Source organism: Geosmithia morbida, assembly GCF_012550715.1.
Source record: "Geosmithia morbida isolate 1262 chromosome Unknown scaffold_5, whole genome shotgun sequence".
Lineage (NCBI taxonomy): Eukaryota > Fungi > Ascomycota > Sordariomycetes > Hypocreales > Bionectriaceae > Geosmithia > Geosmithia morbida.
In genome coordinates, this window is record NW_023336192.1 from 44463 (window position 1) to 59888 (window position 15426).

Below are 15426 nucleotides of genomic sequence, written 5' to 3' on the forward strand. Positions count from 1 at the left end.
GGTGTGGTGGGTGTGGTGTGGTGGTCGCGGTCGCGGTCGTGGTCTGGCCGGTGCTCTTTTCGCTCCACGAGTATGACAAGCTTGATTGTCTCGGTTATCTTGATCGACGGGGACGGGCAGTAAGTATGTCGGCTGTGGTTGACATCTGTGCCACTACCGACAAGAGTACGAGATGTAGGGGTAGGGAAATAGGACCACTACCCGTAGGTTGCTACTACTACTGCATTCCGCCGAGATAGTACGTTGTTAAACGTGGGAAAAGAAGAAGAAAGATCAGAGGCAAGAGCGAATGCCGCCCCTGCTGTTCTAGTCATTCCGTGTAAGGAGGCTGGGGGCGGGGCAACAGCGGCAGGACCATCAATAGCAGCTGCCTCATTCACGCTGGCACACGCATGGATCACGGATGTGGACGCGAGTATTACTAGCAGCACACCGGCAGCCAGTAAACCACTAACGTCACTACAATGGTCGATATATGGTCCCTACCAACGCTCTAGCCCATGATGCGTCGTACTTTACCCGTAGGGAACTGGGATCTTCCCGCCACTCGCACCACCCGCACCACCCGTACCACCCCATGACCACCATCATATATCTATGCTGCATCCATCCGAGCACCGCAACTGGCTGCCAGTGACTGGCATCGTTATCCTATGCAACATATACCCACCACACCAACCATCATCAGCACTTTCATCGGGCAAGGCGTCCTTTCCTAGGTCCTCCCTGACCCTCCTTCGACCTCTCCCTGCTCGGCCATGCAGATGATAGTCCACCCCAAGCATGCTTCCTACGATGGCACGAGGCCACCATCCATCATTCATCACCTTGCAGCAGCTCCTCATCGGCAGCCCCTCCCTCTTGTTCAATCGTTTCTTTGGTTGATCGGGGTTGATGTGCGCGAGGCAGCGCAGCTCTTGTCCGACACGGGACCGTCATCCTGTCCTATCCATGGACCATGCCCATCCATGCACAGGCGGGAGGGAGATCTGTGGCCGTGACCGACATATGTACAGAGTATGCGTAAAGAAAGAAGAAGAACACCCCCCCAAAACGAAACTGCAGGGCCGCTGCACACTACGGGGGGGGGGGGTAGGTATTTTTGCATACGCATAGTCGTGGCCAGACCACCTCGTCCCCACTCTCTCGAGGCATATTACTTACTTTGATTCTGTAGTAGTCTCTTTATATCCCTTTGTATGGTGCTGGTAACCGCCGAAACTCGACTGCCTTACAGAAGGTGTACGGGCTGCTTTACGAATATCATTGTATCGTTTTGACGAGAAATTCTGTGCGATTGCACGTGTGTGAGTGCGTGCACCCATGTTTGTCCGTGCATCACACCTGCACACAGCCCTTATCTGGGCGGAGGACAGGGAAGGGTCGAGACAAGCAGAAGCAGTCAGTCATCTCACGCGAAAGACCTGTCCCAGAAGCAAGGTACCAGAAGATGGAGTGGCATCAGCGACAGCACAGCAAATGTACGTAATCGCGGTCGCTCTGCCACGACAACGATTCCCATACGCAGTATTACTACGCAGCATTGCTACGCAGCGAGCAGATGAAAGAGGCAAAACAAGGCCAACGAAGTGCAGGCAAGGTACTGCTACCTGCGGGGCTGGGCAGCCATGCGCCAGAGCCCATGTATCCCGTACTTGTACAGCCAGCTCTCTCCAGTCTACACATGTACGAGTAGAGCTCCGGTCTCTCGTTGCGTCGTTGCGAGCACGTCGCCCAGGCCAAGTTCAGTCCATGCCCTCGTGGTGCGACAAAAGCGAGACCACTAGCTTCCGAGTTGCACGACACCATTCGTCATTCCACGCCCAACCCCGGGAGCTGAAAGGACCTTGTAGCCATTCAAATCACTCCCCGAGCCGTTGTCGGGTTTGCCGGGTCCCTCGATTTTCTTCACCGCTCAATTGAATGTGGCTACCAGCAGCCAAGTGGCAGAATACGTGTACTTGTATGTGTTGTACGGGTACGGCGTAACACTGGTGAAAAAAAAAAATTATTCATGGGAAATGTGGATGTTTTCTTCTTCTTTGTTTTGCTTCTGCTTGCTTGCTCGCTCGCTTGTTTCATCTCCAGCCTCCTCCATGCATAGAAGACTTTGGAAGAATGAGCTGCATGGAGATGGGCCCGACATGTCGTCGTGTTGTTATTGATGCTGCTGATCAGTGTGTCATGACCGTGGCCGGCACCGGCTGCGGAATGGTACGACTGTTCAAGACTGTCCCCCGGTGGACGGGCATGGGGCCAACCGATGTGGCCCAGAGCCGATGATGGTGTTTTCCAAGATTCGATCACTAACATCGCCATTGGGGCCACCACCCGATACTTCGAAGCGGTGATATGGACACATCACGACCCTGCTACTCGACCCCGCGATCTGTCCCGGTCCATGATTCGGTCTTGTCAACTGTTGCAGAGCTTCAACTATTGACAATAGCGGTTATATTGCCACCCCAGGTCTCGCTGGCATGATTGTTCTAACCTCTTTCAACTTGACCAACTCGCCTGTATAAAAAAAATAAAAAATAAAAAAAAAAAAATAAAAAAAAGGATTCAACGAAACACGTGCGGGAAATGGCTCAAAGCCGGGCAGTGTGCCTTTCTTGGAGGACTGACCGGCTGTCAATATCGCCAAGCTCCACATTGTGGCGTCGTCCTACTCGTCCAAGTGCTGTCTAGGGCTGTCTGGGCTGGTTCTAAGGACGCGGGTTTTTCCACTCAACTGTCTATAGAGCAACCAGTCTGTCGGACCGTTCTGAGGTAGCGGGGGAGTTTCCCGAGAGCGAGAACCAACAAGACCGAGGCTATTTGTCGTGCCGTGATTCTGTTACTGCTGGTGACGGTCCGAGTCCAGGCTCCGCGATGTTAGGTCTCGTGCTGATATCAAGACTATCTAATATGATGGGACGTCCCATCTAATAGGTAATCTCCCTCCACCACTCGGCCTCTCGCCAACGGCATCTATCCCCGAATGCCCAAGTACACTCTTCCAGAGCGGCGGCATTTAGCATCGGGGTGGGTCAACATGGCACTTGCAGCCGGAACTGTGGATGTTCGGAGTCCTCCGGCCGGTTTCTCGATTATGTACAGATTACATGTACGAGTATACGAGTATATGTACTCATATTGCTCGTGCTCGTACCCGTAGATGATGATGCTCCGGTCACGACTCACAGCACAGTAATCATCTGTACAGATTGTTGCCACTGATATGACTAGTACGAGCAGTGTTACTCCGTATGAGCATCGTCGCTATCAAATCAGAGATGGAATTATTTGACGACAATGGCCGTCGCGACAGCCGGCATATGTTCAACGGCGATAGCCTTCATCCTGAGAAGGAACCGAAAGCCTGGGCGAGAAGAGAAAAAGAGATGAACCAGACAAAACGCTGTGGAGGGTCCCTGTCGGTTTTTTTTTGGCCTCCCCCCCTCTTGACGAAATCCAGTTAGGACGATACGAGGCTATTAATTAATCTTGTTTCCCTCTCATTTCTTTCCAACAGAAACAGAAGAGAGGGAGAGACCAAAGTAAGAATATGAACTGTCCAGACTGGAATACCATCAATTGGCAACTTGTTATTCATTTTCTCTCCCCTCATCCCCTCTCTTTTCCTCTTCGCGCGACGCTTGATGGTATTACACAATCTCACGCGCCCTCGTCATATCTAAACACGGCATAATCCCCCCCCGCCCTGCCTCGCTCCCTTGCCCTGTTTACCTCGCTCTCTCTCTCAGTCTCTCCATCTCTGTCTTTTTTTCCGGATACAAGTTGAAACAAATCATCTCCTTCTCTTCTCCATCCCCCTTTCCTCCTTGTTCCTCTCCCTCTCCGTCTCTTCCCAAGCTCCGCCTCCCCCCCCCCCCCCCCCCCTTTCCTCAGCAGCAGGCATGAAGAAGAGCAGAAGCAGGGTATAGCCGCCGTCGTCATCGTCATGAGAGTCCAGCGTCAAGTATCCGTCACGGTTCCCATACCGTCGCACATCCCGCCCAGCGTCGTCATCGCCACACTACAGACCATCAGCCCTGTCATCCGCAACCTGGGGACCCTCTCCCACTTCGAGGAGACCCCCGAAGGGGGCGGCCCCGTCGCCAACGACGCATTCTTCTACGGTCCATCCTCTCCCGAACCCTCCCTGACCGCAGCCGCCGAGAACAACAACAACAGCAGCAGCAGCAGCAGCAGCAGCAGCAACAGCAGCACGCCATACCATACCCCCACGAACTACAGCAGCTCCGGTCATGTCAGTAACGGAAACGAGAGCGCGGCGACGAGGTCCACCCCGGGATCCGTGACGAGTTACCAGATCTTCGAGCTCATCACCCTCGCCCCCGGCCTGACAAAGGAGGTCACGTACCCTGCCTACTTCCAGCGCGTGTGCGACGGCATCCGCGTCAGGGCCAACGGCGCCGCGGGTATAACGGGCTGGTGCGAGTTCACCGTGCGGCCGCGATACACCGATGCCAATATCAACCCCAACCCCGACAACGTCAACGTCAACGTCAACGCCAACTCCTCCCCGCCGCTCGCTTCACCAAACACGAGCACCGGCGCCAGCGCATACACGGCGGACGGAGATGACGGCTCCGCCGCCTCGCCAGAATACTCCACGCCGGACGCCTTCTCCTCGGGCACGAGTCCCCTGTCGTCGTCGTCACCGCTGGGGAACGGCAGGCCCGTACCGCCGCCGCCGCCACCCACGGACTACGACCTCCACGAGGCCATCGTCGTCGAGGCGAATTCCCTCCTCATGCCATTCGTCTGCCATACCATGCAGATCGCCCACCGAGGGTTATGCTCCAAGGTCATACAGGAGGCTGAGGATAACATCGTCCATTTCCAGGCCTGGGATCAGTCCGTCTCGTCGTCATTTGGCCAGCAATGATATCGGCTGCTCGAATCTTGACCATGCCCTTCACAATGCATCTCGATTATTCATTCACTCCTACTACTTACTACTGCTTACTACTACTACTACTACTACTATTATCACCATCACACATCATCACCATCATCACATCACCATCATCACATCATCACCATCATCACAATACTGTAAACATACACTGAACGCTGCATGTATATAATTGGGGCACAGCACATTCAACAGGCAGAGGGCGAGTTGTTACTTTTCCGTGGACTTGCTTTTTCTCAAAGAATAAAATAAAAATAAAAATAATCAATCACTTGTACGTTTCGACTACTACTGTCGGAGGGAGTATTCGTGACGTATTATCCTATCGACAATCCATCACCGCAATGTCCTCGTTTTGTAATATATTGCTACATCTTCACACACACATATCCTCCTTCTTCCTCTTCTTTCCAAGAGTTGCTCAAGACAGGTAAATCAACCCCGAAAACTTCATTACTATGTACATACATTCTAAACTACCGTCCAGTCTTACCAAATAGAGTAAATTTGAGTTTACAGAAGAAGAAGAAGAAGAAGAAGACCCCTCAAGGATGGTGAAAGGAGACAGTAGAACAACAATAAGGATAAATGAAGAAAACCCCGCTTTGGTATCATTGACCAGCTCCGTCTATTCCCAACCGTAAATCCATAAGGCGAGGGTGGTGTTTACCATGGGTCCCGTACTCGTATACTATCAAATGATCGCCAGAATCGCAAAAAGAAACAAAGCCAGATCCGGAAGAAGACCAGATAGTATATCGGATGGATATACCAACAAGACAAGAAGAAGAGAACATGTCGGACAGACACAAGAGACAGAAGACAGAGACAAAAAGAAGAAGAAGAAGAAGAAGAGTAAACAACAAGACGAGGCACTCCTCAAAAAAGAGACTCTCCTTTCAAGAGTCCCTTTAAATCTCAGAGTCATGAGAAAGCCCTCGTCCTCATTGAAAAGAGCAACAAGGCGCAGCATATAACGGCCCGGAAGGCGAGGTAGGGTATATACAATAGGCGGGGGATATAACAGAGCCGAGCGTGCGAGCCAAACAGAGAGGGGGCGGCAGTCTAGTGTGCGAGGAAGCAAACAAAGGTTGAGCGTGCGAGGGGGTGGGTGAGAAAATAAGGCATCACCTCGCTCCCATATCGCTCACGTAGCCCATCTCGCCGAAATTCTGCCCCATTCCACCCTCTCCGTACCCCGTCCCGGGTCCACTGACGTAACCTCCGTCCTCGCCGTCGTCAAAGTCGCTTGCGTCAAACGACGAACGCCCGCTGATGTCCTCGTCTATGCCGCCCATCTCGGGGCCTGCAAAGCTCATCTGCGCCAGGGCTGGGTACTGCGCGAGCAGGGCGGCGGGGAGGGCAAAGTGGCCTCCGGCGTCCATGGGGTAGCCCGTGTCCGGGTCGACGCGCATGCTCTGCGGTACCATGCTGTTGTGGTTGACGCTCTGCTGCAGCATCTGGTCGTCGGTCCACTGGCGCTGGCGCTCCAGCATCTCCTCGTCTAGCAGGGGTTTGATGCATATGCGACCGGCCTCGGAGCGGAAGTGTCGACCCAGAGCGTCTGCGCGGGCGAATCGCCGACCGCAGCCCCACTGCCCTCCGGCTTTCAGGTCGCCCTTGCAGACAAACTTCTTCTCGCCCGAGTGGAGACTCTCGTGTCGCTTCCGGTCGTGCTGGCGCGCAAACGCCTTGCTGCATACCGTGCACGCAAACGGTCGCTCGTCTGTGTGGGTCCGCAGGTGGGATCGCAGGTTGTACGCGCGCGTGAAGCGCTTCGGGCACAGGGTGCATTGGAACGTGGCTGGGTGCTTCTGCACGCGCTTGCTGGTGCCTGCATCCTGTCCCGTCTGGAACTCGGGGTCCGCCAGGCGCAGGGCGATGACGTTGTTGGGCACGGACGATGTGGATTGCCTCCGCCTGTTGGGCGACGCGCCCGAGTGAGGCGACAGGGACCGTGAGACGTCGGATCGCGGAGACGCAGCCGAGCTCGGCGAGGGCGATTGGCGATGACGGCCTGCCTGGTTCGGCCGGCCAAGCATACCGCCGGATGGGTGGAAGGGGTCCGTAACTGCGCGTTGACGACCTCTCTGACGACCTATCCCCAGACAGTTAGCAATCGGCCCGACCGCGCCATGTGCGCCGCATGTACCGTGCGCCCCTGCGGTGAGCCGCGATGGCCTGTTGACTGGTACTGACCTCGTTCGGGTGGCGTTAGGGAGGCCTGGTCAATCTGCTTGCCACCCTCGTAGCCGCCGGTGCGCGAATTCGTCGGCGCATAGTCGATGTTGATGGACGGGGGCGCCATCTGCGTCATGTCGGCGCCGCTCGATTGCGGCAGGTTGGGGAACATCTCGTTCTGGACCGGATAGGTGGAGTAGCCGGCGGACGGATCCGCGAATCCTACGCTGGGAGGGGCGAGGCCGTAGCCCCGGGCGCCCATGTCGGGTATCTGCTGAGGGTGAGCGCGGGGGCTGATGGCGGGGCTGTGAGACGGGCTACGCCCCGGGTTCACGGGACTGCCAACGTTGGGATCCGAGATGCTGAAGTTGCCGATGCCGAGGACGTCCTGGTACATGCTCCCATCCGAGGCCCTCTGGAGGGGCGAGTGGCTGGAGTCGTCGAAGGAGTCGGACGAGATGAGGTTGGGCGAGGGCGACACGGACGAGACGTCGGAATGCGCCGACGGGCTACGGCGGTGACCCTGAAACTGCGGCTGGGACCACTCGCCCATCTGGTTGGGGAGAAGGGCGGCCTCTGGGCCGAGGGAGGCATGCGACGCGTGGCTGGGATTTCTCGTGTGGTTACCGCCACCCAGGACAGGCGAGGGGAACTGGGCCTGGTGGGTGAAGGAGGGAGACTGGTGGGCCGAGCCGGGATGCTGGGCGCCGTCGGCAAAGAGGTGAGGCGGGGTGGGAGACGAGTGCTGCTGGGGCGAGGCCATGGAGCCAATGTCGTTGGGGCTGAGGCCCTGGTCAAACAGCGGTGCGCTGTACTGGTCGGGCTGGCTGGTGGGAGGCGGGAAGAGGGAGAAATCGCCGTCGTTGAGGTTGGGCGAGAGGTAGTCGCCTTGGGGCTGGGGGGGGAAGGAGACGGCCGGGTCGTGGGGTACTGCGCCGGACATTTGCTGGGTGAAGTCGGGGCTTGGATCGTAGTAGCTTGTGTTGTTGCCAAAGGCGTCAAGGTTGGGGTCGGTGCCGACGGTGTATGGCTGCTGCTGCTGGCGATGCTGCTGGTGATTGTCGAGGGCGAGGCCGAGGTCGGTGGATGGGTCTCCTCCTACCGTCTGATACGGAGCCGGGGACGGTGAGGGGGAATGGGACTGTATATGAGGAGGCTGCTGCTGCTGCTGCTGCTGATGATGATGATGGCCGACCGGGGGCGACCGGCCGCGCTGGGACTGGTGGTCCATGCCGTGGCCGGGCTCTGGACGGAGGGCAAGGCAGAAAGCCGAATCAGCCTTCTCAGGCACGGGAGCGACGGGAGTGACGGGAGTGCCAGCGCTTGGCTGCAAATCGACAGGGCTGTGTTGCGATATATCGGGAGAGGGTCCAGCGCGGAGACGGGGTTTAGGGCGACGGCGGGGAAGAGGAGGGGAGGGGTGTGTGTGTGTGTGAGTCTGTGAGAGGACGAGAGCGTGTGAGAGGGCCGCGTGGCAAGTGGGCTTGTATGTACGTGCAAGTGAGTGCGTGTAAATATAGATGTGCCCGCCGTGCGCGTGTGCGTGTGCGTGTACGAGTACGGGTATATCGAGTATATGCGTCCGGTTTGGTAGTGGTGGTGGTATGGCGAAAGGAAACAATCACCTTCGTACTCTGGGTATCGTGGTTCTGGGGTTCGGGGTTGGTCTGGCCTCGGGGTAGGATGATGACAGCTTGTCGGGGAGTGGGATGGGACCTGGAGAGGGGCACGGGGGGACTCGTGGGTGACCTTGGGTGACCTCGGGTGACTCTCAGGCGACTTCTGGGTGGTGGGTGACCTGTAGACTTTCAGGTGGGGGACCTGTAGGCGCTGCAAGCGCAGTAATGGCAGACGACGGGACAGCGGGCAGGCCACGGGCAGGCAACGGGCTCGGGGAGCGAAGTCTGACCGGGAAATCTGAAACGGGTCTGTATATGTATGTGTGTGTATGTGTGCGTATGTGTGTGTATATGTGTGTATGTGTGCGTATGTGTGTGTATGTGTGTGTGTGTACGGGTTAATATGTGCCAGGTGTGGGGAGAGAGATGAGGACAGACGGCAACAAGGTCAGGCCGTACATAACTCGTACGAGTCCTCGGATCGGTAAAATAATTATAGTAATAAGAATCATAATGCTATCATCACTCCCGCCTTAGAAGGAGAAGAAGTGAGGACCGGCAAGGAACAAGGGCCTCTGGTTAGTCTTGTCGGTGGGTGCTCCACGATGAGGCTGTGCAGTTCTGGCGGGGAGGGAACCAGCCTGTCGAATGAGCATTGAGGAGGAGACAAGGTGGGAGATTTCGGAGGGACACCTTGGCGAGGTACGAATGCTACGGGTGATGATACTACTACGAGTGCACATCACTACCTGTAGGTACGGATACCTGCTGGAGATGGGTAGATTTAGTATTAGCAGCGATGATGCTCCGTACATGTACGGGGGAGTAGTGATATATAGTAACCGATGCCCGTACGCAGAGCATCAGCTGTCTCTCCTAGTGGCCGTACTCGTACGTGTATACATGTAGGAGCGATCCCGAATGCGAGGAGACGCATAGCGATGCTGACAACGATGACGACTCACCCGTGCGAAGAGACTTTTGCCGAACAGCTCGTAGGGGCATCAAGGGAGCCCAGAGTTTTCTCCTCTCCTCCTGGTCGATGAATACCACTACTACTGCTACTACCACTACTACTGCTACTACTGCTACTACTATTGCTGCTAGTATCGACTATTACTCGTACTAGCAGTGATACTACTACTAATAGTACATATCGGTATAGTATGATTATTAGGCGCGAACCGGGATTTAGGTCGAAACCCATGCAGTTTAATCAATGCTCAATGCCCACTCATCAACCCACCTGTATTCCGGCTTCGAGAAAAGACAAGTGACGTGCCAAGGGGTTCGGGCCCGCGGTCTCCGTTTCAGCTATGTGACAACGAGTCTGCCTTGTCTCTGAGATGGGGGTTGCCTCTTTAGTGGAGACGTTGTGATTTGCCTGTACGGGTACGGATATGTATTGCATGCAATACAAGTACTCATACATGCAGCACGCGTAGTAGTAATATCAGTACTAGTCGTTGAGTATTAATAGCAATAATGTTTCTCATTCTCCCCATCTCCATCTCTCTCTCTCTCCCTCTCTCCCTCTCCCCCTCTCCCCCTCCCCGTACCTCTCTCTCTCTCCTTCTCTCTCTCTCTACTCGTATGCGTGTGTGTGTGTGTGTGTGTGTGTGTGTGCGTGTGTATGGGTGTGTATGGGTGTGTATGTGCGTGCATGTGCGAACGGATATTACCCTCAAAGTTCCCATCACCGTGCAGTCGGCCAGTTACATTCACCGGATTCCACAACGGGCCAGTCTCTCGGTACATGTATGAGTCTTTCAGGGGGGGGATAGAAGAGAGCAGGTCTTCTATGCAACTGCCCCAACCGGTTGATCTTGACAAGGGGCAGGGGCCAGCCAAGAGACCAATGAGCAGATGCTGTCATATCCCTCCGGTCGTATTACAATGATGCATGCGCAAGCAGACAGACATGTCCGTATAATGCACAGCTTAACTGTATTACAGACCAGAAAACAGCGATATCGACGGACAGCCGGACAGCGGACAGCGGACAGCGGACAGCGGACCAGGAGAAGCGTGCAGTCGGCCTAACATTTGACTATCGACTCACAAGTGACCCTCATATAACCAACCCCATCGATATACATCCATCAGCCAGCTCCCTGCGGGATGACGACGCGGACTAATTCTTCCCCCCGTGGCCATCCGTCTCCTGCCGTCTCGATCATCTCCCGTCTCACCGGTATCCCACCAAGACAGCAGAAAAGGGCAGTGAGGTGAGGGGGGAGTAACCGGTCTCGAGTTTTGCGGGATTGAATCGCGGCAGTTAGTATCTCGAGTGCCGTGCATTATGATACATGCACTTTTACTTTTACGGTACTAGATCGTAGTATTATTACTGACTAGTATCAATGGTAGCGTAATCAATCGGTTCGGCTGGCTATTATTAGCAGTGCATGTGCCTGTCCTCAAGACACGCAGACCAGAGTATCGAGTTAAGCATATAACCGCATATGTACTGCCGGTGATTGATCAGTGATCATCATGGCCTTTCACGCGTACCCGGGCTGAGTCGATGTGGCTTATAAGCCCTACATCCCCCAAAACGTTCTATTAATACAGACAGAAAGATCCATGTAGACTGTAGCGAAGCTCTCCCAGCTTGGGCTGAAGGTGATCATCAACCACCCCCCCCCCCCCCCCCCCCCCCATCCGAGCATCCGGCTTCGTAGAAGAGAGTCCCCGCTCTCTCGGGTTTAGGCCTTTGAAGGAGATCGTCCGAAGGAGTAACCTTAACAGGACCCTTGCCAGAGATCTTCGTGGCTGTGTCTGCCCAACGACGTTCCTTCTGATATCAGACTTCTTCGTACAGCAGCAACACCGCATACACAAAATCAGCATCGTCACACATGAGTGACCTCTGACATGCGCTTCGCAGCCTGAGCTAGAGGAGCGTCTCCCGTACACGCCCAGAGACCGCATGGACGAGGGTAGATCAGTCCTTTCGAGACAGAAGTCGATATGGATGGAGGCGCAGCAGCCATGGCGCCAACTCTCGGCATCGGTAATGAATTTCCAGATGGCCAAGCCGGCCTCCTCCATGACACTACGAGTGCATGTACTTGGCAAGACGTAACGGCCGCCAGAAAATATGTCTTTCCAGAAACCACGGGAGGAATCCTTATCGTACACGGCCACATCGATTCGAGACATCGGTCCCCTAGCCTCAACCGCCCCCCCCCACCCCCCGCTTCCCGTCCCCCATATAGTACATGCACGCACATCGTCACTTCGATGATATTGGCTTGTGCTAAAAATGGACGCATGTCCCGTTCCTCCATGGACTACGGAGTAGCCGCTAGTATCAGTATTTCTACGTGCCTCAGCGGGAAGCAATCACTGCTTGAAAGGAAGGGTACGTACATATAAACGGCAGGCATCAATATCGGCACTACTATTCCAGCTTTGATCTTTTTTTGGTTGGAAAGCCAAGAAAACAACCCCCCCCCCCCCCCCCCCCCCTCTCACCCCCTCCCAGCCTCGGTCGATTACGCGGCCTAAGCCGTCTTTTCTAGATATGCATATCATCGCTACCCGAATTGAAGATTCACGGGAGCTAAGATGCGGGATGTACACATGTTTCGTAGATGAAACCTGACTTCTGCCTTGTTTCCTTTTGCTTTCCATCTCAATCTATCCCTTGGTTACTAATAATAGAATTACATAGGAGCTGAGAGAGAAGAAACGTCTGATGATGTCAGATTTCCGTGGTTTCATCAAATGCCGGTAAGACGTGGCTGTTCCGAGGAGCGGAAAGAGCGGTTATGATAATACAGTATTGGATAGGAGTGTGTGATGCGTCCCATGGAAAAGTCGGGATATGCGAGCACACGTCCCACGTACTTAGATAACTTCTGATCGCTCGTAGCCGGTAGCCTTGAGAGCAGGCTTGGGCACCTCACGGTCCTTGAACTTGCTGACAAAGGGGTTGGGATCCTCGATCTGAACGAGGTTTCCGAGCGTGTGATTGACGCCCCGATGTCCGGCCTCATCGGCGCGGATGTACAAGATCAAGTGCTTCATTGTGCGGCTCCCCTCCGGCATCTTCCAGTACTGCATTCCCAGGACTGAGGTCAGCAACGTCTGGAAGAAGAGAAGAAAAGATGAAATCATAGAACCGCGAGGGGGGGGGGGGGGGAGATGGGATATGCCCACCTGGACGGCAATGTCGGGGATCTCAAACTTGGGGTCAGACCACTTGGGAAGGTGGCCCTGCTCAATCTCGTAGATGGCCCTGGTGTAGGTATGCACGGCCTCCTCCTCGAGGTAGCCAACAAATCGGTGGACGATCTTGGGCGAGAAGAGGTACGCGGCAAACAGGCTATTGAAGAAGACGCCCTGCGCACCGATGATCATCGTCTTCATGAACCAGCCAGGCTCACACATCTTGATAAAGGTCAGGAGGTGCATCCTCTCATTGTAGCTCTCCTCGAGGAGAGTCTCGATCCACCCATTGTCGCGCTTCATGCGTCGGAGACTGCTGAGGTGGCGGAGCATGCCGCCCACCATGCCCGGCACGCCGGCGATGCTCTCGAGGAACACGAATCGCACAAGCTAAGAAAACATCATGTCCGTCAATAGCGCTTTCATTCAAGACGGGCGGGAATGAAGAGGGGAAAGGAACAAGGTGGGATAAAGAGGGGAGCCATACCCATTGCGCCTCGGTAAGAGGCTTCTCAGCCTTGAGGGCCGTGGTGGGATTCCTCCTATCCACATACTGCGAGCGCTCCATCCCCGTAGCCTTGTCCATCCAGTACCGGGCAAGACGAACGATGCGCCAGGCCGCCCTGTCACCCACTGTCTCGGGCTCTCGGTGTCCCGGGGCCACGGCCGTCATCTCGTCCATTGTGTAGCCCGGGTGGGGCCATGCTGCCGGGGTGGTCTGGATGTGGGGTGTGTCCTTGGGCGGGAAGAAGTCGCGGAGCTGGATCGGGCGGGTTGTGGAGAAATTTCGGCGGGACGGCGACTGGGGTCGGCCAAACTGGCCGGTGTTGATGCCGCTGCAAGCCACCACCTCTGCCAGGCCGGAGGAAGCATATGGTGAATATGGACGAAAGTGTCGAGTCGGGGACTCTGCATGGCGAAGAGCTGCTGTCCAGGTTAACCGTGCCATTGTGTGGTGTGTTGAAGGTGCCATGGAAGGTCAATGATAATGCCCAGGACAGACTATTGTCTGAAGGTTAGGCAAGTGAGTGGTAAACCCTGTTAAAATAACTGGGGTATTTTATGAATGCTATGCCGATTCTACGCCTCTTCTCCTCCCTCTCTTTTCGCCTGGCTCTCGTGGCCCTTTAAATCCAAATGGCTCTCACACCGAGTCAGACGACAGACATCCTCGGGCTCTCAGGCTCAAAAGGCGCCTCAAAGAGAGCAAACGAGCTCACGAGAAATGACCGGGACGGCAAGACATGGAACGTGACCGCGCAGAATTCGCCAGTGCGAGCTTCTCTATGCGAAACGTAGCATAACAGCAATACTCGTACTGGCAATGAGAGTAAGCTGGGTCGGAACAGGCCGGAACCGGTAGCAAAGTTCAAGGTTTTCGGAACCATGACAAAGCCTACCAGGTTCGGCGAGCGGGTGCCGGAGATTTGTGTCATCTGGTATTCGACGATGTTGAACGGCGACCAAGATGATGATGCTTTCACCATGGACGCGGTCTTGAACGGGTCAGGGTTGTTGGTGACCTCGAGAACCGAATGCGTACGAGGTCAGCCAGTCTTCATTCCACCGCAGTGGCGACTACCAGTACCATGCTCTGGAAGCTGCACATAATGGCGGCGTGGCTCACTGTATCGAATGATACTTATGGTTACGTATCATGGACAGCGATATCATCCGTTGTCTCGCCGTAATAGAATGGCAAGATTGCAGCGGCATGCGCAACGGTAGTTACGTCGGACGGGAATCGTTGACGCATATCCTATGGGGTAGGTGCCCGACAACCCGGATACCTGGCTGGTACGGCGAGTGTCATGTCAGACGGGAATACTTGCTGTACACGTATCACGTACTGGGGAGCATAGACAAAGAGACGTAGGAGCACTCGTAAACTGCAAAGGGATGGGACAAAGGATTGGACGACTCCGGCAGAGAGAGGCGCCTATTGTGACAGTTGACTCACTACTGGAGAAGACTCTTGTCCCATATGACACAAAAGGCCGAGATTTGGTTTACTGCGCCAGTCGCTGAACCAGTGGCAGCTCACCCACCAACGCCATCCCTACATGGGAACCCCCGATGTAGGAGGCAGAAGAGAGAAGAAAGGTCGTGTTGAACTTTTGGAGCATACGGAGGTGTGGATCGGCGCCGGTGTCCGTGATGCTTGTGCATGGTGCATGGTGCAGGGGTGCGATGACGGATGGCCCGTGTGTCATGGCTTCTGGTGTCACATCTGTGACGTCCAAGAGTAGTGGGCGAGCCAAGGCAAAGGAGGGGGAGGGGCAGCTGGATTAGTCGCAGTCGTCTCCGAAATAGGCGTGGGCTTTACTGCGCGTGATATGAATGAATGGATGCCTCTTTTCAACGAGACATTTTTTCTTGTTATTGTGGGAATCTGCGCACAAAACTGCAGTGTTTGCAATATTCATATTGATATGTCGTGCAACAAGAAGGAGGGAAAGAGTTGTCATATTGACGAGTGACGTATGCTGGGGATGGACATGGAGGGGGGGGGGGGGGGGGGGG

At 55.1% G+C, this 15426-nt stretch overlaps 3 protein-coding genes across 3 annotated transcripts; 1 reads left to right on the top strand and 2 right to left on the bottom strand.

Moving 5' to 3' along the window:
- Positions 1 to 3297: 3297 nt before the first annotated feature.
- GMORB2_6024 (uncharacterized protein) lies at positions 3298 to 4897 on the top strand (the record flags this gene model as incomplete). Its single annotated transcript, XM_035467994.1, has 2 exons — positions 3298 to 3322; positions 3930 to 4897. 2 exons carry the CDS (start codon positions 3298 to 3300, stop codon positions 4895 to 4897), a joined length of 993 nt encoding a protein of 330 aa, XP_035321975.1.
- Positions 4898 to 6054: 1157 nt separating this feature from the next.
- On the bottom strand, positions 6055 to 8339 carry GMORB2_6025 (uncharacterized protein; the record flags this gene model as incomplete). Its single annotated transcript, XM_035467995.1, has 2 exons — positions 6055 to 7025; positions 7127 to 8339. 2 exons carry the CDS (start codon positions 8337 to 8339, stop codon positions 6055 to 6057), a joined length of 2184 nt encoding a protein of 727 aa, XP_035321976.1.
- A 4243-nt stretch (positions 8340 to 12582) lies between these two features.
- GMORB2_6026 (Alternative oxidase) lies at positions 12583 to 13852 on the bottom strand (the record flags this gene model as incomplete). Its single annotated transcript, XM_035467996.1, has 2 exons — positions 12583 to 13293; positions 13391 to 13852. The coding sequence occupies 2 exons, from the start codon at positions 13850 to 13852 to the stop codon at positions 12583 to 12585; spliced, it is 1173 nt and encodes a 390-aa protein (XP_035321977.1).
- Between the last annotated feature and the right edge of the window lie 1574 nt (positions 13853 to 15426).